This window comes from Oncorhynchus gorbuscha, linkage group LG01 (genome assembly GCF_021184085.1).
Source record: "Oncorhynchus gorbuscha isolate QuinsamMale2020 ecotype Even-year linkage group LG01, OgorEven_v1.0, whole genome shotgun sequence".
NCBI classification, from domain to species: Eukaryota; Metazoa; Chordata; class Actinopteri; order Salmoniformes; family Salmonidae; genus Oncorhynchus; species Oncorhynchus gorbuscha.
This window is the reverse complement of record NC_060173.1, coordinates 4926955-4954577: the sequence shown is the minus strand read 5'-3', so window position 1 is coordinate 4954577 and position 27623 is coordinate 4926955. Positions and strand designations below refer to the sequence as shown.

The window sequence follows — 27623 nt, the reverse complement described above, 5'->3', positions numbered from 1 at the left end:
AATGACAGTCCATCATTAATTAATACATGAAGGTAAGTCAATCCGGAAAGTTGAAGAACTTTGAAAGTTTCTTCAAGTGCAGTCACAAAAACCATCAAGCGCTATGATGAAACTGGCTCTCATGAGGACCGCCACACGAAGGGAAGACCCAGAGTTACCTCTGCTGCAGTTCATTAGAGTTACCAGCCTCAGATTGTAGCCCAAATAAATAAACATCAACTGTTCAGAGGGGACTGTGTGAATCAGGTCTTCATGGTCAAATTGCTGCAAAGAAACCACTACTAAAGGACACCAATGATAATAAGAGACTTGCTCGAGCCAAGAAACACAAGCAAAGGACATTAGACTGGTGGAAATCTGTCCTTTGGTCTGAGGAGTCCAAATGTGAGATTTTAGGTTCCAACCTCCGTGTCTTTATGAGACGTAGAGTAGTTGAACGGATGATCTCTGCATGTGTGGTTCCCACCCTGAAGCATGGAGGAGGAGGTGTGGTGGTGCTTTGCTGGTGACACTGTAGGTGATTTATTTAGATTTCAAGGCACACTTAACCAGCATGACTACCACAGCATTCTGCCGCGATACGCCATCCCATCTGGTTTGCGCTTAGTGGGACTATCATTTGTTTTTCAACAGGACAATGACCCAACACACCTCCAGGCTGTGTAAGGGCAATTTGACTAAGAAGGAGAGTGATGGAGCGCTGCATCAGATGACCTGGCCTCCACAATCACCCGACCGCCAACCAATTAAGATGGTTTGGGATGAGTTGGACCACAGAGTGAAGGAAAAGCAGCCAACAAGTGCATTCCAGGTGAAGCTGGTTGAGAGAATATCAATAGTGTGCAAAGCTGTCATCAAGGCAAAAGGTGGCCACTTTGAAGACTCTAAAATCTAAACTATATTTTGATTTGTTTAACACCTTTTTCATTACTACACGATTCCATGTGTGTTATTTCATAGTCCCCAGTGAAAGTTGCGCTCCTGCTGTGAAAGCTGAGTCTTTACGTAAAGTAGTAGAAGAAAACAAAAACCACTTGTTAGTTCTTCCCAAAGCCATATATTTAAATAAGTAAATACATAGTCATGGGTCTATTCATAGGGACTCTCCCAGTGGCAAGTCATCTAGCTGCCTCCACCTGAGATGGTCGCTGTCCTCTGTCCAGTGGTGCTGAAACAGACCCGGAATACCGATTGTGTCGCTGTCCCCTGTCCAGTGGTGCTGAAACAGACCCGGAATACCGATTGTGTCTCTGTTCACTTTCAGTGGTGCTGAAACAGGCTTTGGAGGGACCAAGAGAACATAGTTGTTGAAGATGGGCTGGAAGCCATTGGCAGCTTTCCATTAGCTTAGTGCAGGTTAGCTTAGTGCAGGTTGGCTTAGTGCAGGTTGGCTTAGTGCAGGTTAGCTTAGTGCAGGTTAGCTTAGTGCAGGTTGGTTTAGTGCAGGTTAGCTTAGTGCAGGTTGGCTTAGGGCAGGTTGGTTTAGTGCAGGTTGGCTTAGTGCAGGTTAGCTTAGTGCAGGTTGGTTTAGTGCAGATTGGCTTAGTGCAGGTTGGCTTATTGCAGGTTAGCTTAGTGCAGGTTGGTTTAGTACAGGTGGGCTTAGTGAAGGTTGGCTTAGTGCAGGTTAGCTTAGTGCAGGTTGGCTTAGTGCAGGTTAGCTTAGTGCAGGTTGGCTTAGTACAGGTTGGCTTAGTGCAGCTTGGTTTAGTGCAGGTTGGTTTAGTGCATGTTGGCTTAGTGCAGGTTGGCTTAGTGCAGGTTGGCTTAGTGCAGGTTAGCTTAGTGCAGGTTGGCTTAGTGCAGGTTGGCTTAGTACAGGTGCTGCACTGACAAGTAGGCTTCTTATGACTGGTTTGCCTATGTGACCACAAATGATTGCAAATCCCACGAAATTGTAATCTTGTTAAGACTACTACTTACATGGAAAGTCATCAAATCCACGACGAGGGAAGAATTCAGTGAGAGATGTTTTAGCTTTATGGAAAGGAAAGGTTTAAAGTATCTCCGATGTTTGACCCCATAAGTAGATGCGACAAGAGAACATCCTCAAACCCACCCACCTCCCTCATTCCCTCTCTTTCTCCCTGTGCCTCTGACTACACACTCCCCACTACCTCACGATCGATCAGACGCTTGAACCAACGCCGCAGCACTGACCGTTATTCACAGACTGTTTTACAGCAAAGTGAGAAAGGTAAAAAGGAAAAGGAGAATATAAAATGATGTTTAAATCTTGACTTTAAAAAAATATTTAAAAAATTCGAATGGATTGGGCGATCTATTCGGAGTTCTAATAGGATAAGATGCGAGTCGTCTTGGTTACTGTCATTCTAGACATGGCTCTTAGTCGCGGTATGGCACCTTTCTCTCAGTTCCTCGGGGAGTGTTTCCCCTGTCAGTCCTTCACCGCTACTGGAAATGGCGTTGAGATGATGCTGAACAAGGAAGACGCAGTAAAGGCAGACGCTGCCAGGGAATAAACTACTACTACTACTATATGATTACCTGTGCTTTTCTTTGGGTTGGATTCATTGTAGCGGTGGACAATACCATGGTGAATTACCAGAAATATATTACTGTTATGCAGCTGGCTCTGGGGGTGACCTCCTACAACAAAGAACATCATCTTCCTCCCAGGAAATCGTTGTGGTGAGTATGAATATGATTTAGTGCTCTTTCTGCCTGCTGCAGCGGATGATTCAGGATCATTATGGGATGCCGCCAGCCAGCCAGGTTGATGGTCTGATCAGGGGCATTCTTCTATAGCGGGGGTGCCACGCGCCAAGCTGTCATCTCCGGCACATCCTTTTATAATAAGAGGGGTTATGGGCGGAGAAGAAACCAGAGAGAATCGTTATATGGTAGCTACGGTAGGTCGAGCAGACTCAATCTGCAAGATTAGCATTTTGTGTTTCGCTGTGATATATATTTCAGAAGCAAATCCAGTGACAATCTACCGCGTAGCCAGCCTGCCCTCTCTCTCTCTTTCTCTCTTTCTCTCTTTCTCTCTGCACCATGTTGCAATCATTAGGCTACAACAACTCCAGCACTAGTCAATATGCTGTAGGCTATAGGTAAACTCTGCATGCCCTGTGTTTGCCTGCCTTCCAGCGCGTGTGTTTATGTGCGTGCATTAATTCGTGCGCTCGGGGCGTTGGTGACAGTTTATTGCATTTAAAGAGAAATACATTATAAAGCTTTCCAAATTGAGTGTGTTTGTTCAATGCATTATAGGAGACTCATTGTTATGTTTACGCCTCTGTAGCTTCATGCTTCTGCTCCTCTGTGATGTCATGCTTCTTTAAATTCACTGACAGTTCTGCTATTGCTACTACTTTCTCATACACTTTCATTATCCTAACTAATTGCCTAGTGACGTGTTGAATCCCCAATAACTCCCTCTACAGTAATGTAGGTAATTAATAAACATTTAAAACATGAAAAAAATGTATTTTCCTGTTTTTCTTTATTTATACATTCCATTTTAAACTGAATTGCAGCCGAAGGACTAGTGCCCTATATATAGGGGATAGGGCCTTGGTCTAAACTAGTGCACTATATATAGGGAATAGGGCCTTGGTCTAAACTAGTGCACTATATATAGGGAATAGGGCCTTGGTCTAAACTAGTGCACTATATATAGGGGATAGGGCCTTGGTCTAAACTAGTGCACTATATATAGGGAATAGGGCCTTGGTCTAAACTAGTGCACTATATATAGGGGATAGGGCCTTGGATATATAGGGGATAGGGCCTTGGTCTAAACTAGTGCACTATATATAGGGGATAGGGCCTTGGTCTAAACTAGTGCACTATATATAGGGAATAGGGCCTTGGTCTAAACTAGTGCACTATATATAGGGGATAGGGCCTTGGTCTAAACTAGTGCACTATATATAGGGAATAGGGCCTTGGTCTAAACTAGTGCACTATATATAGGGGATAGGGCCTTGGTCTAAACTAGTGCACTATATATAGGGGATAGGGCCTTGGTCTAAACTAGTGCACTATATATAGGGAATAGGGCCTTGGTCTAAAAACTAGTCTAAACTAGTGCACTATATATAGGGGATAGGGCCTTGGTCTAAACTAGTGAATAGGGCCTTGGTCTAAACTAGTGCACTATATATAGGGAATAGGGCCTTGGTCTAAACTAGTGCACTATATATAGGGAATAGGGCCTTGGTCTAAACTAGTGCACTATATATAGGGAATAGGGCCTTGGTCTAAACTAGTGCACTATATATAGGGGATAGGGCCTTGGTCTAAACTAGTGCACTATATATAGGGGATAGGGCCTTGGTCTAAACTAGTGCACTATATATAGGGGATAGGGCCTTGGTCTAAACTAGTGCACTATATATAGGGAATAGGGCCTTGGTCTAAACTAGTGCACTATATATAGGGAATAGGGCCTTGGTCAAAACTAGTGCACTATATATAGGGAATAGGGCCTTGGTCTAAACTAGTGCACTATATATAGGGAATAGGGCCTTGGTCAAAACTAGTGCACTATATATAGGGAATAGGGCCTTGGTCTAAACTAGTGCACTATATATAGGGAATAGGGCCTTGGTCTAAACTAGTGCACTATATATAGGGAACAGGGCATTGGTCTAAACTAGTGCACTATATATAGGGAATAGGGCCTTGGTCAAAACTAGTGCACTATATATAGGGAATAGGGCCTTGGTCAAAACTAGTGCACTATATATAGGGAATAGGGCCTTGGTCTAAACTAGTGCACTATATATAGGGAATAGGGTGTTATTTGGGATGCTACCTTTCCCCTCATCTCCATGAAACATTCTAATTAATTAATTCTAATTCTAATTAATGAATTAACATTCTAATTCTAATTAATGAATTAACATTCTAATTCTAATTCATGAATTAACATTCTAATTCTAATTCATGAATTAACATTCTAATTCTAATTCATGAATTAACATTCTAATTCTAATTCATGAATTAACATTTAATTCTAATTCATGAATTAACATTCTAATTAAATGAATTAACTAATTCATGAATTAACATTCTAATTAATTCATGAATTAACATTCTAATTCTAATTCATGAATTAAATTCTAATTCTAATTCATGAATTAACATTCTAATTCTAATTCATGAATTAACATTCTAATTCTAATTCATGAATTAACATTCTAATTCTAATTCATGAATTAACATTCTAATTCTAATTCATGAATTAACATTCTAATTCTAATTCATGAATTAACATTCTAATTCTAATTCATGAATTAACATTCTAATTCTAATTCATGAATTAACATTCTAATTCATACTCTATTCTTTCTGGGTGTTCTTGTGTCTTTCCATCCATTTCAATCAATGCGTTTCAAAATATAAGTGCTGATCTAGAATCTGTTTAGCCTTTTAGATCAGAATGAAAAAGATTATATGGAAACAGTTGGGGCCCTGATCCTAGATCAACACTCTTAGATGCTTTATGGGTCATCTTCCCATCCTGTCCTGTGAAGCTTTGCCATTCACCTTGTTGACCTCAGCAGAGAAACGATCCTTCTTCTAATTGTCTAAGTCTTGCAGTATTTTTTAAAGCATCTCAGAGTATGAGTGCTGATCTAGGATCAGGTCCCCCCCATCCATATAATCCTGTGATATAGGATATAAAAGGCGAAACCGATCCAAGATCAATACTCATCTGGGCCCAGAAAAACAATCTGTCTTGTAATTGTCACTCGGTCTTACAGTAAGCAGAACAGCTCAGTCGTCCGAACAGGAGCTGTGGAGGGAGAAAGGGTTTCTCTACTTACGACGGGATTACAGTTCTGTTCTAAAAAGAAAAGAAGACAAGTTCATTTGTCAGTTAACGGCCTCTTCAGCACATTGCTGTTGGGAATCATTTCCGCCCGATAATGCATGGACACTTTGGCATGGCTCCATTGAGGTTAGGCTTAAGTCAACACTCATTTCAACAGATTACAATAGTTAAGAGTATAATATTTTTTTAATAAAAAGGTATATTTGACCCTTATTTTCCCAGGCAGGTCAATTAAGAAGAAATTGTTATTTACAACATAATTTAATATAATTGAATTGATTAGAATGTAATTGAATAGATTAGAATATAATGGAATAGATTAGAATATATTTGAATAGATTAGAATATAATGGAATAGATTAGAATGTAATTGAATAGATGAGAATATAATTAAATAGATTATAATATAATTGAATAGATTAGAATATAATTGGAGTGAAAGAGGAGAAAGACTGTCTAAGACGGTCTAAGGGGGGTGGGACAACAACATGGCTATCTGATCTTGTTAATGTTTTGTACTAATTAATATTAGGAATTAGAGACCATCCTTACTTCTATCCTGTCCATTCATGTCCTTGTGTGGTGTTACGCTGGCATCTGCCACATCACAACGCTCTTGTCTTGGTAATGTTTTGGACTCATTAATATTAGGAATTAGAGACCATCCTTACTTCTATCCTGTCCATTCATGTCCTTGTGTGGTGTTACGCTGGCATCTGCCACATCACAACGCTCTTGTCTTGGTAGTGTTTTGTACTCATTCATGTTAGGACGTGTGATCAGTCCTGACCGATCTGCAACTCCTTCGTGTCCTTCGTTATCATCGGTCTTATTTCAACCTCCTCAGAATGTCCTGCTCCCTTAAACCCAGTACTGTCCACTCATCTAATGGTACAAGAACACATAGACATATAACTACTAGAGTTGGGAAGAGAGAAGAAGAAGAACAAAGCCCTCAGACCACAGCAAATGAATGGGGATTCCCATTCTAGTAATTCTATGTCTGTGGGGGACCAACCACCTCGCAGGGACGATCCCAGTACGATCCCAGTACGATCCCAGTACGATCCCAGTACGATCCCAGTACGATCCCTACGAGTCTGGTTGGACCAAGCACCTCAACGTTTGCAGATCTGTAAGGTGGAAATACATTGGGAAAGTATTCAGACCCCTTGACTTTTTACACATTTTTTTCACACTACCCCATAATGACATCACACTTTGTTACCCCATTACAGCCTTATTCCAAAATAATGACATAACCCCATTGACATCACACTACCCCCATCCATCCCCAAATAATGACATCACACTACCCCATAATGACATCACACTACCCCATAATGACATCACACTACTCCATAATGACATCACACTACCCCATAATGACATCACACTACCCCATAATGACATCACACTACCCCATAATGACATCACACTACCCCATAATGACATCACATGACTCCATAATGACATCACACGACCCCATAATGACATCACACCCCATAATGACATCACACTACCCCATAATGACATCACACTACCCCATAATGACATCACATGACCCCATAATGACATCACACTACCCCATAATGACCCCATAATGACATCATAATGACACTACTCCATAATGACATCCATAATAATGACATCACACTACCCCATAATGACATCACATGACCCCATAATGACATCACACTACCCCATAATGACATCACACTACCCCATAATGACATACTACCCCATAATGACATCACACTATCCCATAATGACATCACACATAATGACATCACCATAATGACATCACACTACCCCCATAATGACATCACACTACCCATAATGACATACTACCCCATAATGACATCACACTACCCCATAATGACATCACACTACCCCATAATGACATCACACTACCCCATAATGACATCACACTACCCCATAATGACATCACAATACCCCATAATGACATCACAATACCTCATAATGACATCACAATACCCCATAATGACAAATGACATCACCCTACCCCATAAAAAACAGGTAATTTTAATGAATTTTAGACATCACAAATTGACAAAGAAAAAACAAAAAAATTGAAAAAATAAATCTAAATTATATAAGTATTCAGACACTTTACTCTGTACTTTGTTGAAGCACCTTTGGCAGCGATTACAGCCTTGAGTCTTCTTGGGTATGACGCTACAAGCTTGGTACACCTGTATTTGGGGAGTTTCTCCCATTCTTCTCTGCAGATCCTCTCAAGCTCTGTCAGGTTGGATGAGGAGCTTAGCTGCACAGCAATTCTCAGGTCTCTCCAGAGATGTTCGATCAGGTTCAAGTCCAGGCTCTGGCTGGGCCACTCAGGGACATTCAGAGACTTGTCCTGAAGCCACTCCTGTGTTATCTTGGCTGTGTGCTTAGGGTCGTTGTCCTGTTGGAAGGTGAACCTTCGCCCCAGTCTGAGGTCCTGATCGCTCTGGAGACCAGAGAATCTTGTTTCTCATGGTCTGAGAGTCTTTAGGTGCCTTTTGGCAAACTCCAAGCGGACTGTCATGTGCCTTTTACTGAGGAGGGACTTCTGTCTGGCCACTCTACCATAAAGGCCTGTGCTGCAGAGATGGTTGTCCTTCTGGAAGGTTCTCCCATCCCCACAGAGGATCTCTGGAGCTCTGTCAGAATGACCATCAGGTTCTTGGTCACTTCCCGACAAAGGCCCTTCTCCCCCAATAGCTCAGTTTGGCCGGGCGGCCAGCTCTAGAAAGAGTCTTCGTGGCTCCAAACTTCTTCCATGTAAGAATGACGGAGGCCAATGTGTTTTGGGGGACCTTCAATGCAGCAGAAATATTTTGGTACCCTTCCCCAGATGTGTGCCTCGACACAATCCTGTCTCGAAACTCTACGGACAATTCCTTTGACCTCATGGCTTGGTTTTTACTCTGACATTCACTGTCAACTGTGGGACCTTAAATAGACAGGTGTGTTATATAGACAGGTGTGTTATATAGACAGGTGTGTTATATAGACAGGTGTGTTATATAGACAGGTGTGTTATATAGACAGGAGTGTTATATAGACAGGTGTGTTATATAGACAGGTGTGTTATACAGACAGGTGTGTTATACAGACAGGTGTGTTATACAGACAGGTGTGTTATACAGACAGGTGTGTTATACAGACAGGTGTGTTATACAGACAGGTGTGTTAGGTGTGTTATAGACAGGTGTGTTATATAGACAGGTGTGTTATAGGTGTAGACAGGTGTGTTATATATATAGACAGGTGTGTTATATAGACAGGTGTGTTTATATAGACAGGTGTGTTATACAGACAGGTGTGTTATATAGACAGGTGTGTTATATAGACAGGTGTGTTATATAGACAGGTGTGTTTATACAGACAGGTGTGTTATACAGACAGGTGTGTTATAGACAGACAGGTGTGTTATACAGGTGTGTTATACAGACAGGTGTGTTATACAGACAGGTGTGTTATATAGACAGGTGTGTTATATAGACAGGTGTGTTATATAGACAGGTGTGTTATATAGACAGGTGTGTTATAGACAGGTGTGTTAGGTGTGTTATAGACAGGTGTGTTATATAGACAGGTGTGTTATATAGACAGGTGTGTTATATAGACAGGTGTGTTATATAGACAGGTGTGTTATACAGACAGGTGTGTTATACAGACAGGTGTGTTATATAGACAGGTGTGTTATAGGTGTGTTATATAGACAGGTGTGTTATACAGGTGTGTTATATAGACAGGTGTGTTATATAGACAGGTGTGTTATATAGACAGGTGTGTTATATAGACAGGTGTGTTATATAGACAGGTGTGTTATATAGACAGGTGTGTTATATAGACAGGTGTGTTATATAGACAGGTGTGTTATTATATAGACAGGTGTGTTATATAGACAGGTGTGTTATATAGACAGGTGTGTTATATAGACAGGTGTGTTATATAGACAGGTGTGTATATATACAGACAGGTGTGTTATATAGACAGGTGTGTTATATAGACAGGTGTGTTATACAGACAGGTGTGTTATATAGACAGGTGTGTTATATACAGGTGTGTTATATAGACAGGTGTGTTATATAGACAGGTGTGTTATATAGACAGGTGTGTTATATAGACAGGTGTGTTATATAGACAGGTGTGTTATATAGACAGGTGTGTTATATAGACAGGTGTGTTATATAGACGGGTGTGTTATATAGACAGGTGTGTTATATAGACAGGTGTGTTATATAGACAGGTGTGTTATATAGACAGGTGTGTTATATAGACAGGTGTGTTATATAGACAGGTGTGTTATATAGACAGGTGTGTTATATATACAGGTGTGTTATATAGACAGGTGTGTGCCTTTCCAAATCATGTCCAATTAATACAATTTACCACAGGTGGACTTCAATCAAGTTGTAGAAACATTTTAAGGATGATCAACGGAAACAGGATGCACCTGACATCGATTTTGAGTCTCATAGCAAAGAGTCTGAATAATTATAAGTAAAAAAAAATATTTGTAAATGTGCAAATATTTGTAAAAACCTTTTTTTTGCTTTATCATTATGGGGTATTGTGATGTCATTATGGGGTATTGTGATGTCATTATGGGGTATTGTGATGTCATTATGGGGTATTGTGATGTCATTATGGGGTATCGTGTGTAGATTGATGAGGAAATTGTTTTGTTGAATCCATTTTAGCATAAGGCTGTAACGTAACAAAATGACGAACAAGGTGAAGGGGTCTGAATACTATCCGAATGCTCTGTATTATGATGGAAACAAGCTTTAGATTTGGGACCAACTGCTCTCCTGTATCCCCATACAGTAGGGGTCTGGCAGGCATAGAAATATAATATATAGAACGGACCCCCCCCCCCCCACCCACCATGTCAGACTACTCTGATCATAGGCAGCAGCTCTTTATCGGAAAGTCTGTTATAGTAATTATATTTCTATGCACAAATCCCCTATAACTAATAACCAGAGAAGAAGAATGAATAGCAGTACTACAACAGACCACCACCCTGATGCTCCTCCTGCAGCTGTGGCTCCAGCAGTAAACAGGTCAGTCCATATGCAGCAGCTCTTTATCTCTAGGCCTGTTTAGCTAATCATATCTGGGACAGAGAGGAACAGGGTGATCTGGGACAGAGAGGAGAGGAGAGGAACAGGGGATCTGGGACAGAGAGGAGAGGAACAGGGGGATCTGGGACAGAGAGGAGAGGAACAGGGGGATCTGGGACAGAGAGGAGAGGAACAGGGGGATCTGGGACAGAGAGGAGATGAACAGGGGGATCTGGGACAGAGAGGAGAGGAGAGGAACAGGGGGATCTGGGACAGAGAGGAGAGGAGAGGAACAGGGGGATCTGGGACAAAGAGGAGAGGAAAAGGGGGATCTGGGACAGAGGAGAGGAGAGGAGAGGAACAGGGGGATCTGGGACAGAGAGGAGAGGTACAGGGGGATCTGGGACAGAGAGGTGAAGAACAGGGGGATCTGGGACAGAGAGGAGAGGAACAGGGGATCCGGGACAGAGAGGAGCAGGGGTATCTGGGACAGAGAGGAGAGGAACAGGGGGATCCGGGACAGAGAGGAGAGGAACAGGGGGATCTGGGACGGAGAGGAGAGGAGAGGAACAGGGGGATCCGGGACAGAGAGGAGAGGAACAGGGGGATCTGGGACAGAGAGGAGAGGAACAGGGGGATCTGGGACAGAGAGGAGAGGAGAGGAACAGGGGATCTGGGACAGAGAGGAGAGGAGAGGAACAGGGGATCTGGGACAGAGAGGAGAGGAACAGGGGGATCTGGGACAGAGAGGAGAGGAACAGGGGGATCTGGGACAGAGAGGAGAGGAACAGGGGGATCTGGGACAGAGAGGAGATGAACAGGGGGATCTGGGACAGAGAGGAGATGAACAGGGGATCTGGGACAGAGAGGAGAGGAGAGGAACAGGGGGATCTGGGACAGAGAGGAGAGGAGAGGAACAGGGGGATCTGGGACAGAGAGGAGAGGAACAGGGGGATCTGGGACAGAGAGGAGAGAGGAACAGGGGGATCTGGGACAGAGAGGAGAGGAACAGGGGGATCTGGGACAGAGAGGAGAGGAGAGGAACAGGGGGATCTGGGACAGAGAGGAGAGGAGAGGAACAGGGGGATCTGGGACAGAGAGGAGAGGAACAGGGGGATCTGGGACAGAGAGGAGAGGAGAGGAACAAGGGGGATCTGGGACAGAGAGGAGAGGAGAGGAACAGGGGATCTGGGACAGAGAGGAGAGGAACAGGGGGATCTGGGACAGAGAGGAGAGGAACAGGGGGATCTGGGACAGAGAGGAGAGGAACAGGGGGGGATCTGGGACAGAGAGGAGAGGAACAGGGGGATCTGGGACAGAGAGGAGAGGAACAGGGGGATCTGGGACAGAGAGGAGAGGAACAGGGGGATCTGGGACAGAGAGGAGAGGAGAGGAACAGGGGGATCTGGGACAGAGAGGAGAGGAACAGGGGATCTGGGACAGAGAGGAGAGGAACAGGGGGATCTGGGACAGAGAGGAGAGGAACAGGGGATCTGGGACAGAGAGGAGAGGAACAGGGGGATCTTGGACAGAGAGGAGAGGAACAGGGGGATCTGGGACAGAGAGGAGAGGAGAGGAACAGGGGGATCTGGGACAGAGGGGAGAGGAACAGGGGGATCTGGGACAGAGGGGAGAGGAACAGGGGGATCTGGGACAGAGAGGAGAGGAGAGGAACAGGGGGTATCTGGGACAGAGAGGAGAGGAACAGGGGGATCCGGGACAGAGAGGAGAGGAGAGGAACAGGGGGATCCGGGACAGAGAGGAGAGGAGAGGAGCAGGGGGATCTGGGACAGAGAGGAGAGGAACAGGGGGATCTAGGACAGAGAGGAGAGGAACAGGGGGATCTGGGACAGAGAGGAGAGGAACAGGGGGATCTAGGACAGAGAGGAGAGGAACAGGGGGATCTGGGGCAGAGAGGAGAGGAGAGGAGCAGGGGATCTGGGACAGAGAGGAGAGGAACAGGGGGATCTATGACAGAGAGGAGAGGAGAGGAACAGGGGGATCTGGGACAGAGAGGAGAGGAACAGGGGGATCTGGGACAGAGAGGAGAGGAGAGGAACAGGGGGATCTGGGACAGAGAGGAGAGGAACAGGGGGATCTGGGACAGAGAGGAGAGGAGAGGAGAGGAACAGGGGGATCTGGGACAGAGAGGAGAGGAGAGGAACAGGGGGATCTGGGACAGAGAGGAGAGGAACAGGGGGATCTGGGACAGAGAGGAGAGGAGAGGAACAGGGGGATCTGGGACAGAGAGGAGAGGAACAGGGGGATCTGGGACAGAGGGAGAGGAGAGGAACAAGGGGATCTGGGACAGAGGGGAGAGAGAGGAACAAGGGGATCTGGGACAGAGAGGAGAGGAACAGGGGGATCTGGGACAGAGAGGAGAGGAACAGGGGGATCTGGGACAGAGGCGAGAGGAGAGGAACAGGGAGATCTGGGACAGAGGCGAGAGGAGAGGAACAGGGAGATCTGGGACAGAGAGGAGAGGAGAGGAACAGGGGGATCTGGGACAGAGAGGAGAGGAGAGGAACAGGGAGATCTGGGACAGAGAGGAGAGGAGAGGAACAGGGAGATCTGGGACAGAGGCGAGAGGAGAGGAACAGGGGGATCTGGGACAGAGGGGAGAGGAACAGGGGGATCTGGGACAGAGGCGAGAGGAGAGGAACAGGGGGATCTGGGACAGAGGGGAGAGGAGAGGAACAGGGGGATCTGGGACAGAGAGGAGAGGAACAGGGGGATCTGGGACAGAGAGGAGAGGAACAGGGGATCTGGGACAGAGAGGAGAGGAACAGGGGATCTGGGACAGAGGGGAGAGGAGAGGAACAGGGGGATCTGGGACAGAGAGGAGAGGAACAGGGGGATCTGGGACAGAGGGGAGAGGAGAGGAACAGGGGGATCCGGGACAGAGGGGAGAGGAGAGGAACAGGGGGATCCGGGACAGAGGGGAGAGGAGAGGAACAGGGGATCTGGGACAGAGAGGAGAGGAACAGGGGGATCTGGGACAGAGAGGAGAGGTACAGGGAGATCTGGGACAGAGAGGAGAGGAACAGGGGGATCTGGGACAGAGGCGAGAGGAGAGGGGGGGATCTGGGACAGAGGCGAGAGGAGAGGAACAGGGGATCTGGGACAGAGAGGAGAGGAACAGGGGATCTGGGACAGAGGGGGAGAGGAGAGGAACAGGGGGATCCGGGACAGAGGCGAGAGGAGAGGAACAGGGGGATCTGGGACAGAGAGGAGAGGAGAGGAACAGGGGATCCGGGACAGAGAGGAGAGGAATAGGGGGATCTGGGACAGAGGGGAGAGGAACAGGGGGATCTGGGACAGAGGGGAGAGGAACAGGGGGATCTGGGACAGAGAGGAGAGGAACAGGGGGATCTGGGACAGAGGGGAGAGGAGAGGAACAGGGGGGATCCGGGACAGAGGCGAGAGGAGAGGAACAGACCCAACCTAATGATACAGGTTAACTACCACTGGAGTTGTGCTGTTCTGTGACCTTGCTTAAATAAAACCTTCCTGTTGGTCTTAAGCAGCATAAAACAGTACTTCCTCTGTCCAGTTGACTGCTGCCCAACACTGGGTCCCGACCCTCAGTTTGGAAAGTACTGTTGGCTGTATGTTCTCCATGTCCTTGCATTTGGGGTTGAAAAATGGTAAAACTCCATGTCCTTCCTGTAAGGCATTAGATCTGTTACTAAATAAACAATAGCATCAGAGTGTGTTCTTCTTCTTATTATTATTCTTCGCTGCCCATTAGTTACATCATCACTGAGGTCAAACTGAGGGCATTTGGTTGAAGTATATTCAGGCTGGTCCACATAGGCTGGTCCACAGGCTGGTCCACATAGGCTGGTCCACATAGGCAGATTGTTTTGTAAGGTGTGTCCTGAGCCATGGAGCTGCAATCACCTTGTTTTTGTAAGGTAAAGTATAATGGTGTTGTCCCTAACGGGGTGCACCAACCTCACCATAAACCTCAACAACCTCACCAACCTCACCATAAACCTCAACAACCTCACCAACCTCACCATAAACCTCAACAACCTCACCAACCTCACCATAAACCTCGACAACCTCACAATAAAATCTCAACAACCTCAACAACCTCACCATAAACCTCAATAACCTCACCAACCTTGCCATAAACTTCAACAACCTCACCAACCTCACCAACCTCACCAACCTCATCATAAACCTTAACAACCTCATCATAAACCTTAACAACCTCATCATAAACCTTAACAACCTCATCATAAACCTTAACAACCTCGTCATAAACCTTAACAACCTCATCATAAACCTTAACAACCTCATCATAAACCTCAACAACCTCATCATAAACCTTAACAACCTCATCATAAACCTTAACAACCTCATCATAAACCTTAACAACCTCGTCATAACCCTTCAACAACCTCCCCATAAACCTTAACAACCTCATCATAAACCTTAACAACCTCATCATAAACCTTAACAACCTCATCATAAACCTTAACAACCTCACCATAAGCCTCAACAACCTCAACAACCTCACAATAAAACCTCAACAACCTCAACATCCTCACCATAAATCTCAACAACCTCACCATAACCCTCAACAACCTCACCATAACCCTCAACATTCTCCCCATACAACCTCAACAACCTCACCAACCTTGTCATAAGCCTTAACAACCTCATCATAAGCCTTAACAACCTGAACAACCTCACCATTAGCTTTAACAACCTCACCATTAGCTTTAACAACCTCACCATTAGCTTTAACAACCTCACCATTAGCTTTAACAACCTCACCATTAGCTTTAACAACCTCACCATTAGCTTTAACAACCTCACCATTAGCTTTAACAACCTCACCATTAGCCTTAACAACCTCACCATTAGCTTTAACAACCTCACCATTAGCTTTAACAACCTCACCATTAGCTTTAACAACCTCACCATTAGCCTTAACAACCTCACCATTAGCTTTAACAACCTCACCATTAGCTTTAACAACCTCACCATTAGCTTTAACAACCTCAACAACCTCACCATTAGCTTTAACAACCTCACCATTAGCTTTAACAACCTCACCATTAGCCTTAACAACCTCACCATTAGCTTTAACAACCTCACCATTAGCCTTAACAACCTCACCATTAGCTTTAACAACCTCAACAACCTCACCATTAGCCTTAACAACCTCATCATAAGCCTTAACACCCTCAACAACCTCATCATAAACCTTAACAACTTCATCACAAGCCTTAACAACCTCATCAGAAACCTTAACAACCTCATCATAAACCTTAACAACCTCATCATAAACCTAACAACCTCTTCTTAACAACCTCACCATTAGCCTTAACAACCTAACAACCTCTCATTAGCCTTAACAACATTTAACACCTCACCTCAACAACCTCACCATTAGCCTTAACAACCTCATCATAAGCCTTAACACCCTCAACAACCTCATCATAAACCTTAACAACCTCAACAACTTCATCACAAGCCTTAACAACCTCATCAGAAACCTTAACAACCTCATCATAAACCTTAACAACCTCATCATAAACCTAACACCCTCTACAACCTCACCATTAGCCTTAACAACCTCATCATAAGCCTTAACACCCTCTACAACCTCATCAGAAACCTTAACAACCTCATCAGAAACCTTAACAACCTCATCATAAACCTCAACAACCTCATCATAAACCTTAACAACCTCATCATAAACCTCAACAACCTCATCATAAACCTTAACAACCTCAACAACCTCACCATAAATGTCATTATACATCATTTTGCATAACTTGCCAACACTTACAAAACAATTGACTAAAAATGTTAAGTGGGTTTAAGGCAATTTAGTCTCGGGAAATGTTAGATACATCCACTGGAATATTATTTTATTTAACAAATATAACTTTTATTTATTATTATTATTATTTATTTATTTTATTTATTTTATTTATTTTATTTATTTTATTTATTTTACTCGGCAAGTCAGTTAAGAACAAATTCTTATTTACAATGACGGCCTACCCCCAGCCACACCCGGACGACGCTGGACCAATTGCACACCACCGTATATGGGACTCCCAATCACAGCCGGATGTGATACAGCCCGGATTCAAACCAGGGACTGTAGTGACACCTCTTGCACTGAGATGCACTTAGATGACGTGTTATATTGTCTTGACAGGATGTTGTCTTTCTTTGATAAATCGCTGACTACTTAGTAGTAGAAATCGTTAATATCATCCCCGAGTATATATAATAATAATATATTAATATAATAATATAATAATATAATAATAATAATATAATAATAATATATGCCATTTAGCAGACGCTTTTATCCAAAGCGACTTACAGTCATGTGTGCATACATTCTACGTATGGGTGGTCCCGGGGATCGAACCCACTACCCTGGCGTTACAAGCGCCATGCTCTACCAACTGAGCTACAGAAGGACCGGGGGAAGGTGGTGTATGATCCATTACATGCAGACAGTAACAGTAGCATGCAGTACATACAGAACTACATTGAATGATTGACTAGATCAAAGTGCATTATACACTGAACAAAAAAATATATAAAACGTAACATGAAACAATTAAAAAAAAAACAATTCTGAGTTACGGTTCATATAAGGAAATCAGTCAATAGAAATAAATTCATTAGGTGTCTAATCTATAGATTTCACACAACTGGGCAAGGGGAACAGCCATGTCTGATTGACTGGGCTTGGGAGGGCTTTCTGATTGACTGGGCTTGGGAGGGCTTGGGCCCACCCACTGGGAAGCCAGGCCCAGCCAATCAGAATGAGCTTTTCCTCACCTCAGATGATCCCGCGGGTGAAGAAGCTGGATGTGGAGGTCCTGGGTTGGCATGGTTACACGTGGTCTACAGTTGTGAGCCCAGTTGGACGCACTGACAAATTCTCTATAACGATGTTGGAAGCGGCTTATGGTAGAGAAATTAACATTAAATTCTCTGGCGACAGATCTCGTGGACATTCCTGCAGTCAGCATGCCAATTTACACGCTTCCTCTAAATTTGAGACACCTGTGGCATTGTGTTGTGCACATTCTAGAGTGGCTTTTATTGTCCGCCCCCAGCACAAGGTGCACCTGTGTAATGATCATGCTGTTTAATCAGCTTCTTTATATGCCACACCTGTCAGGTAGATTAATTATATTGGCAAATGAGAAAGGCTCACTAATAGGGATGTAAACAAATTTGTGTCAAAAAGAATTGAGACATTTGTGGGGTGTGCCTGTGTGTGTGCATGCCTGGTGCCTGTGTGTGTGCATGCCTGGTGCCTGTGTGTGTGCATGCCTGGTGCCTGTGTGTGTGCATGCCTGGTGCCTGTGTGTGTGCATGCCTGGTGCCTGTGTGTGTGCATGCCTGGTGCCTGTGTGTGTGCATGCCTGGTGCCTGTGTGTGTGCATGCCTGGTGCCTGTGTGTGTGCATGCCTGGTACCTGTGTGTGTGCATGCCTGGTGCCTGTGTGTGTGCATGCCTGGTGCCTGTGTGTGTGCATGCCTGGTGCCTGTGTGTGTACATGCCTAGTGTCTGTGTGTGTGCATGCCTGGTGCCTGGTGCCTAGTGCCTGGTGCCTGGTGTCTGGTGCCTGGTGCCTGGTGCATGGTGTCTGGTGCCTGGTCTCTGGTGCCTGGTGCCTGGTGTCTGGTGCCTGTTTGTGTGCATGCCTGGTGCCTGTGTGTGTGCATGCCTAGTGCCTGTGTGTGTGCATGCCGGGTGCCTGGTGTCTGGTGCCTAGTGCCTGGTGCCTGGTGCCTGGTGCCTGGTGTCTGGTGTCTGGTGTCTGGTGTCTGGTGCCCTGGTGCCTGGTGCCTGGTGTCTGGTGCCTGGTGTCTGGTGCCTGGTGTCTGGTGTCTGGTGTCTGGTGCCTGGTGCCTGGTGCCTGGTGCCTGGGTGGGGAAATGAGTTTCGCAGCAGAATTAGAATCATTATCATAAAAATACTTTACATTAAAACACAGACGGGACACATTAAACACGTCAAAGCATATAAAGTACTTACATTGCCCATGGTTGTAATGTTCTGGGGACTACATTACACATTAGACTAAGTTACAGTACTGATTGTATTGAGTTTAGCTGAGTTTGCATTATATGGTGTGGACTTGCGGTGCCTTATACACAGGGTTGCACAGGGTTGCCTGGACAAGCTAAAATGTCTAACCCAATGACCACTCAATACCTGCCCAAAGGCCTGAAAACTAGCAGACTAAAAAGATTTTTCACAGCAAGAGAGGAGTTGACATATTTATACAGTTAACCCTTTTTTTTCCCCACGACGTTAACGAGCCAATTAAGAAGGAATTGAATAGTAACTTGTAACGACGTTAAATTCGGGTTTCCTCAAAATAATAATTATTGCCAGCTATGACATGACGTAATAAAGGCCTTTGAATATGTGGCAAAATAAAATGTATTTTTCCCTGATTAAACTCGTCATTTACCACCATTGTATGGTGATTCTAACTCGTTTGACTGCTATGGTTTAAGCAATAAGGCACGAGGGGTGTGTGGTATATGGCCAATATACCACGGCTAAGGGCTGTTCTTAAAGACGACGCAACGCGGAGTGCCTGGATACAGCCCGTTAGCCGTGGTTTATTGGCCGTAAACCACAAACCCTCGGGGTGCCTTATTGCTATTATAAACTGGTTACCAATGTAATTATTCTGTCATACCCCATGGTATATGATCTGATATACCACGGATTTCAGACAATCAGCATTGAGGGCTCGAACCAGATCTATAATTGTAAATAAATCCCCATTTGCGCACGTGCATAACGACAGATAAATTCCTGAATGGAGAGTTTTGAGTGATGAAAGTTGGACAGACGATCTCGAAGTCTCTGAGCAAGAAACACTTTGAAAAACGTAAAAACAAACTAATGTTAGGCTGTTTTTCTGGCAATTGTTCTGTTATTGTTCTGTTATTGTTCTGTTATTGTTCTGTTATTGTTCTGTTATTGTTCTGTTATTGTTCTGTTATTGTTCTGTTATTGTTCTGTTATTGTTCTGTTATTGTTCTGTTATTGTTCTGTTATTGTTCTGTTATTGTGTGCCAGATGTTAAGAAATCCAACCGGTTATAAAAATGGCACATTTGCGAGATTGTCATTTCAATAGGCAACAGACTAAAATCTGGGTTTATGATTTTAATTACATTTTTTTTTCCATAGTTTGCTTACCTAAAGGCAGGTAGCCTATCGCCCCTGATAGGCTTCCATCTCATTTCAGATAGACTACAGTAGCCTATCGCCCCTGATAGGCTTCCATCTCATTTCAGATAGACTACAGTAGCCTATCGCCCCTGATAGGCTTCCATCTCATTTCAGATAGACTACAGTAGCCTATCGCCCCTGATAGGCTTCCATCTCATTTCAGATAGACTACAGTAGCCTATCGCCCCTGATAGGCTTCCATCTCATTTCAGATAGACTACAGTAGCCTATCGCCCCTGATAGGCTTCCATCTCATTTCAGATAGACTACAGTAGCCTATCGCCCCTGATAGGCTTCCATCTCATTTCAGATAGACTACAGTAGCCTATCGCCCCTGATAGGCTTCCATCTCATTTCAGATAGACTACAGTAGCCTATCGCCCCTGATAGGCTTCCATCTCATTTCAGATAGACTACAGTAGCCTATCGCCCCTGATAGGCTTCCATCTCATTTCAGATAGACTACAGTAGCCTAGACAATATGTAGGCAAGATGACTACAGTAGCCTAGACAATATGTAGGCAAGATGACTACAGTAGCCTAGACAAGATGTAGGCAAGATGACTACAGTAGCCTAGACAATATGTAGGCAAGATGACTACAGTAGCCTAGACAAGATGTAGGCAAGATGACTACAGTAGCCTAGACAATATGTAGGCAAGATGACTACAGTAGCCTAGACAAGATGTAGGCAAGATGACTACAGTAGCCTAGACAATATGTAGGCAAGATGACTACAGTAGCCTAGACAAGATGTAGGCAAGATGACTACAGTAGCCTAGACAATATGTAGGCAAGATGACTACAGTAGCCTAGACAAGATGTAGGCAAGATGACTACAGTAGCCTAGACAATATGTAGGCAAGATGACTACAGTAGCCTAGACAATATGTAGGCAAGATGACTACAGTAGCCTAGACAAGATGTAGGCAAGATGACTACAGTAGCCTAGACAAGATGTAGGCAAGATGACTACAGTAGCCTAGACAAGATGTAGGCAAGATGACTACAGTAGCCTAGACAAGATGTAGGCAAGATGACTACAGTAGCCTAGACAAGATGTAGGCAAGATGTGGACTGAACGATTTAGCAGCTTGCTTAGTTCAATTAACAGACTCATTTATTAAACATGAATAGCGAGGCGATTTAGCAGCTTGCTTAGTTCAATTAACAGACTCATTTATTAAACATGAATAGCGAGGCGATTTAGCAGCTTGCTTAGTTCAATTAACAGACTCATTTATTAAACATGAATAGCGAGGCGATTTAGCAGCTTGCTTAGTTCAATTAACAGACTCATTTATTAAACATGAATAGCGAGGCGATTTAGCAGCTTGCTTAGTTCAATTAACAGACTCATTTATTAAACATGAATAGCGAGGCGATTTAGCAGCTTGCTTAGTTCAATTAACAGACTCATTTATTAAACATGAATAGCGAGGCGATTTAGCAGCTTGCTTAGTTCAATTAACAGACTCATTTATTAAACATGAATAGCGAGGCGATTTAGCAGCTTGCTTAGTTCAATTAACAGACTCATTTATTAAACATGAATAGCGAGGCCATTTCGCAATAAGAAGTGCTTGTGTTTCCCCAATAGCCTGCTGGAATCGGCTAACTCGGGATGGGGGTCATAATTTAAATCACTGAATTAAATATTAATAATATGTATATGAACTGAATATGCGTGTCAACAGTGTTTATTTTGGGGGAGTTTATTTTACCTGCAGCCTAATCTGACTACTGTTACCGTCAATCTAAGGCGTTCATAATAAGACAAGGACAATTAACGGGAGTTACGCGCTATCTATTCAATTGGTTCGCCAGCTCCAGGTAATGCGACACAAGTGCCTCAAATTGATTTGCAACGACTCCAGTGATATCGTCATTTCAACATACGTATCGTATCAAATGGTTGCCTACAACGGCATACAAATGAATAGGCTACTTGATGGCCAACAGAGGCTAATGTATAATTCTCTACATTTTACGCCAATGTCAGTTTCATTGCGGACTTTTCCCTATAAAACAAACCACACAAAACTTTCATTTAAATGTGAAATGTCTTACCCCCCCATCCGGGGCCTCTGAGACCCATGAACGGGGCATAAAGAACTTCGCTTGATTCCGTTTTCTTTAACAAGCAGTCATCATTAGAATGCAGTGTCATGCAGGTGAAAGAGGACCCAAAAGCGACTTAACAGAAACAGAGTTTATTTAAGTCCAAACAGGGAATAACAGAAATCCTCTAGACTTGTAGAGGGGAAATAACTGGAGAAGCGGCCACAGACTGCAGGTCGCCCGGGTAGGCGCAGGCCGTAGTCGACAGAGACACCTGCTCACACGCAGCATCTGATGAAGGCAAAAACACGACAGGACAGGGCGATACACAATCACAGCAAAAACACGACAGGACAGGGCGAAACGCAATCACAGCATGGTGAATACAATACAAGGAACCGACGGGACAGGAACGGATCACAAAGGAATAAATAGGGACTCTAATCAGGGAAAGGATCGGGAACAGGTGTGGGAAGATTAAATGATGATTAGGGGAATAGGAACAGCTGGGAGCAGGAACGGAACGATAGAGAGAAGAGAGAGCGAGAGAGTGAGAGAGGGAGGGGGAGAGAGAGGGATAGAAGGAGGGAAAGAACCAAATAAGACCAGCAGAGGGAAACGAATAGCATGGGGAGCACAGGGACAAGACATGATAATAAATGACAAACATGACAGTACCCCCACTCACCGAGCGCCTCCTGGCGCACTCGAGGAGGAATCCTGGCGGCAACGGAGGAAATCATCGATGAGTGAACGGTCCAGCACGTCCCGAGACGGAACCCAACTCCTCTCCTCAGGACCGTAACCCTCCCAATCCACTAGGTATTGGTGACCCCGTCCCCGAGAACGCATGTCCATGATCTTATGTACCTTGTAAATAGGTGCGCTCTCGACAAGGACGGGAGGGGGAGGGAAGACGAACGGGGGTGCGAAGAAAGGGCTTAACACAGGAGACATGGAAGACAGGATGGACGCGACGAAGATGTCGCGGAAGAAGCAGTCGCACAGCGACAGGATTGACGACCTGGGAGACACGGAACGGACCAATGAACCGCGGAGTCAACTTACGAGAAGCTGTCGTAAGAGGAAGGTTGCGAGTGGAAAGCCACACTCTCTGGCCGCAACAATACCTTGGACTCTTAATCCTGCGTTTATTGGCGGCTCTCACCGTCTGTGCCCTGTAACGGCAAAGTGCAGACCTCACCCTCCTCCAGGTGCGCTCACAACGTTGGACAAACGCTTGAGCGGAGGGAACGCTGGACTCGGCAAGCTGGGATGAGAACAGAGGAGGCTGGTAACCCAGACTACTCTGAAACGGAGATAACCCGGTAGCAGACGAAGGAAGCGAATTGTGAGCGTATTCTGCCCAGGGGAGCTGTTCTGCCCAAGACGCAGGGTTTCTGAAAGAAAGGCTGCGTAGTATGCGACCAATCGTCTGATTGGCCCTCTCTGCTTGACCGTTAGACTGGGGATGAAACCCGGAAGAGAGACTGACGGACGCACCAATCAAACGACAGAACTCCCTCCAAAACTGTGACGTGAATTGCGGGCCTCTGTCTGAAACGGCGTCTAACGGGAGGCCATGAATTCTGAATACATTCTCAATAATGATTTGTGCCGTCTCCTTAGCGGAAGGAAGTTTAGCGAGGGGAATGAAATGTGCCGCCTTAGAGAACCTATCGACAACCGTCAGAATCACAGTCTTCCCCGCAGACAAAGGCAGACCGGTAATGAAGTCTAAGGCAATGTGAGACCATGGTCGAGAAGGAATGGGGAGCGGTCTGAGACGACCGGCAGGAGGAGAGTTACCCGACTTAGTCTGCGCGCAGTCCGAACAAGCAGCCACGAAACGGCGCGTGTCACGCTCCTGAGTCGGCCACCAAAAGCGCTGGCGAATAGACGCAAGAGTGCCTCGAACACCGGGATGACCAGCTAACTTGGCAGAGTGAGCCCACTGAAGAACAGCCAGACGAGTGGAAACAGGAACGAAAAGGAGGTTACTAGGACAAGCGCGCGGCGACGCAGTGTGCGTGAGTGCTTGCTTAACCTGTCTTTCAATTCCCCAGACTGTTAACCCGACAACACGCCCATAAGGAAGAATCCCCTCGGGATCAGTAGAAGCCACAGAAGAACTAAACAGACGGGATAAGGCATCAGGCTTGGTGTTCTTGCTACCCGGACGGTAAGAAATCACAAACTCGAAACGAGCGAAAAACAACGCCCAACGAGCTTGACGGGCATTAAGTCGTTTGGCAGAACGGATGTACTCAAGGTTCTTATGGTCTGTCCAAACGACAAAAGGAACGGTCGCCCCCTCCAACCACTGTCGCCATTCGCCTAGGGCTAAGCGGATGGCGAGCAGTTCACGGTTACCCACATCATAGTTGCGCTCAGATGGCGACAGGCGATGAGAAAAATAAGCGCAAGGATGAACCTTATCGTCAGACTGGAAGCGCTGGGATAGAATGGCTCCCACGCCTACCTCTGAAGCGTCAACCTCGACAATGAATTGTCTAGTGACGTCAGGAGTAACGAGGATAGGAGCGGACGTAAAACGTTCTTTTAGAAGATCAAAAGCTCCCTGGGCGGAACCGGACCACTTAAAACACGTCTTGACAGAAGTAAGAGCTGTGAGAGGGGCAGCAACTTGACCGAAATTACGAATGAAACGCCGATAGAAATTAGCGAAACCTAAAAAGCGCTGCAACTCGACACGTGACCTTGGAACGGGCCAATCACTGACAGCTTGGACCTTAGCGGAATCCATCTGAATGCCTTCAGCGGAAATAACGGAACCGAGAAAAGTAACGGAGGAGACATGAAAAGAGCACTTCTCAGCCTTTACGTAGAGACAATTCTCTAAAAGGCGCTGTAGAACACGTCGAACGTGCTGAACATGAATCTCGAGTGACGGAGAAAAAATCAGGATATCGTCAAGATAGACAAAAACAAAAATGTTCAGCATGTCTCTCAGAACATCATTAACTAATGCCTGAAAAACAGCTGGCGCATTGGCGAGGCCGAACGGCAGAACCCGGTACTCAAAATGCCCTAACGGAGTGTTAAACGCCGTTTTCCACTCGTCCCCCTCTCTGATGCGCACGAGATGGTAAGCGTTACGAAGGTCCAACTTAGTAAAGCACCTGGCTCCCTGCAGAATCTCGAAGGCTGATGACATAAGGGGAAGCGGATAACGATTCTTAACCGTTATGTCATTCAGCCCTCGATAATCCACGCAGGGGCGCAGAGTACCGTCCTTCTTCTTAACAAAAAAGAACCCCGCCCGGCCGGAGAAGAAGAAGGCACTATGGTACCGGCGTCAAGAGACACAGACAAATAATCCTCGAGAGCCTTACGTTCGGGAGCCGACAGAGAGTATAGTCTACCTCGAGGAGGAGTGGTCCCCGGAAGGAGATCAATACTACAATCATACGACCGGTGAGGAGGAAGGGAGTTGGCTCGGGACCGACTGAAGACCGTGCGCAGATCATGATATTCCTCCGGCACTCCTGTCAAATCGCCAGGTTCCTCCTGAGAAGTAGGGACAGAAGAAACGGGAGGGATGGCAGACATTAAACACTTCACATGACAAGAAACGTTCCAGGATAGGATAGAATTACTAGACCAATTAATAGAAGGATTATGACATACTAGCCAGGGATGACCCAAAACAACAGGTGTAAACGGTGAACGGAAAATCAAAAAAGAAATAGTCTCACTGTGGTTACCAGATACTGTGAGGGTTAAAGGTAGTGTCTCAAATCTGATACTGGGAAGATGACTACCATCTAAGGCGAACATGGGCGTAGGCTTATCTAACTCTCTGAAAGGAATGTCATGTTTCCGAACCCATGCTTCGTCCATGAAACAACCCTCAGCCCCAGAGTCTATCAAGGCACTACATGTAGCACCGAACCGGTCCAGCGTAGGTGGACCGACAAAGTAGTACAGGACCTTGATGGAGAGACTTGAGTAGTTGCGCTCACCTGTAGCCCTCCGCTTACAGATGAGCTCTGGCTTTTACTGGACATGAATTAACAAAATGTCCAGCAACTCCGCAATAGAGGCACAGGCGGTTGGTGATCCTCCGTTCCCTCTCCTTATTCGAGATGCGAATCCCTCCCAGCTGCATGGGCTCAGTCTCAAAGCCAGAGGAGGGAGATGGTTGCGATGCGGAGCAGGGAAACACCGTTGATGCGAGCTCTCTTCCACGAGCCCGGTGACGAAGATCTACCCGTCGTTCTATGCGGATGGCGAGAGCAATCAAAGAGTCCACATCTGAAGGAACCTCCCGGGAGAGAATCTCATCCTTAACCACTGCGTGGAGTCCCTCCAGAAAACGAGCGAGCAGCGCCGGCTCGTTCCACTCACTAGAGGCAGCAAGAGTGCGAAACTCAATGGAATAATCCGTTATGGACCGTTCACCTTGGCATAAGGAAGCCAGGGCCCTAGAAGCCTCCCCACCAAAAACTGAACGGTCAAAAACCCGAATCATCTCCTCTTTAAAGTTCTGGAATTTGTTAGAGCAATCAGCCCTTGCCTCCCAGATAGCTGTGCCCCATTCTCGAGCCCGGCCAGTAAGGAGTGAAATGACGTAAGCAACCCGAGCTCTCTCTCTAGAGTATGTGTTGGGCTGGAGAGAGAACACAATCTCACACTGCGTGAGAAAGGAGCGGCACTCAGTGGGCTGCCCGGAGTAGCAAGGTGGGTTATTAACCCTAGGTTCTGGAGGCTCGGCAGGCCAGGAAGTAACAGGTGGCACGAGACGTAGACTCTGGAACTGTCCAGAGAGGTCGGAAACCTGAGCGGCCAGGTTCTCCACGGCATGGCGAGCAGCAGACAATTCCTGCTCGTGTCTGCCGAGCATGGCTCCTTGGATCTCGACGGCAGTGTAACGAGCGTCTGAAGTCGCTGGGTCCATTCCTTGGTCGGTTCCTTCTGTCATGCAGGTGAAAGAGGACCCAAAAGCGACTTAACAGAAACAGAGTTTATTTAAGTCCAAACAGGGAATAACAGAAATCCTCTAGACTTGTAGAGGGAAATAACTGGAGAAGCGGCCACAGACTGCAGGTCGCCGGGTAGGCGCAGGCCGTAGTCGACAGAGACACCTGCTCACACGCAGCATCTGATGAAGGCAAAAAAACACGACAGGACAGGGCGATACACAATCACAGCAAAAACACGACAGGACAGGGCGAAACGCAATCACAGCATGGTGAATACAATACAAGGAACCGACGGGACAGGAACGGATCACAAAGGAATAAATAGGGACTCTAATCAGGGGAAAGGATCGGGAACAGGTGTGGGAAGATTAAATGATGATTAGGGGAATAGGAACAGCTGGGAGCAGGAACGGAACGATAGAGAGAAGAGAGAGCGAGAGAGTGAGAGAGGGAGGGGGAGAGAGAGGGATAG

At 45.6% G+C, this 27623-nt stretch overlaps 1 protein-coding gene across 1 annotated transcript in view; it reads left to right on the top strand.

The window, feature by feature from the left end:
* The first annotated feature begins 2197 nt into the window (after window positions 1-2197).
* Window positions 2198-27623, top strand: part of LOC124031591 (tight junction protein ZO-1-like) — a 268215-nt gene continuing 242789 nt past the window's right edge. Inside the window, 1 exon segment of the mRNA XM_046343022.1 lies at window positions 2198-2652. Within this exon segment, the coding sequence (XP_046198978.1) occupies window positions 2501-2652 (152 nt within the window). The 5' untranslated portion in view covers window positions 2198-2500.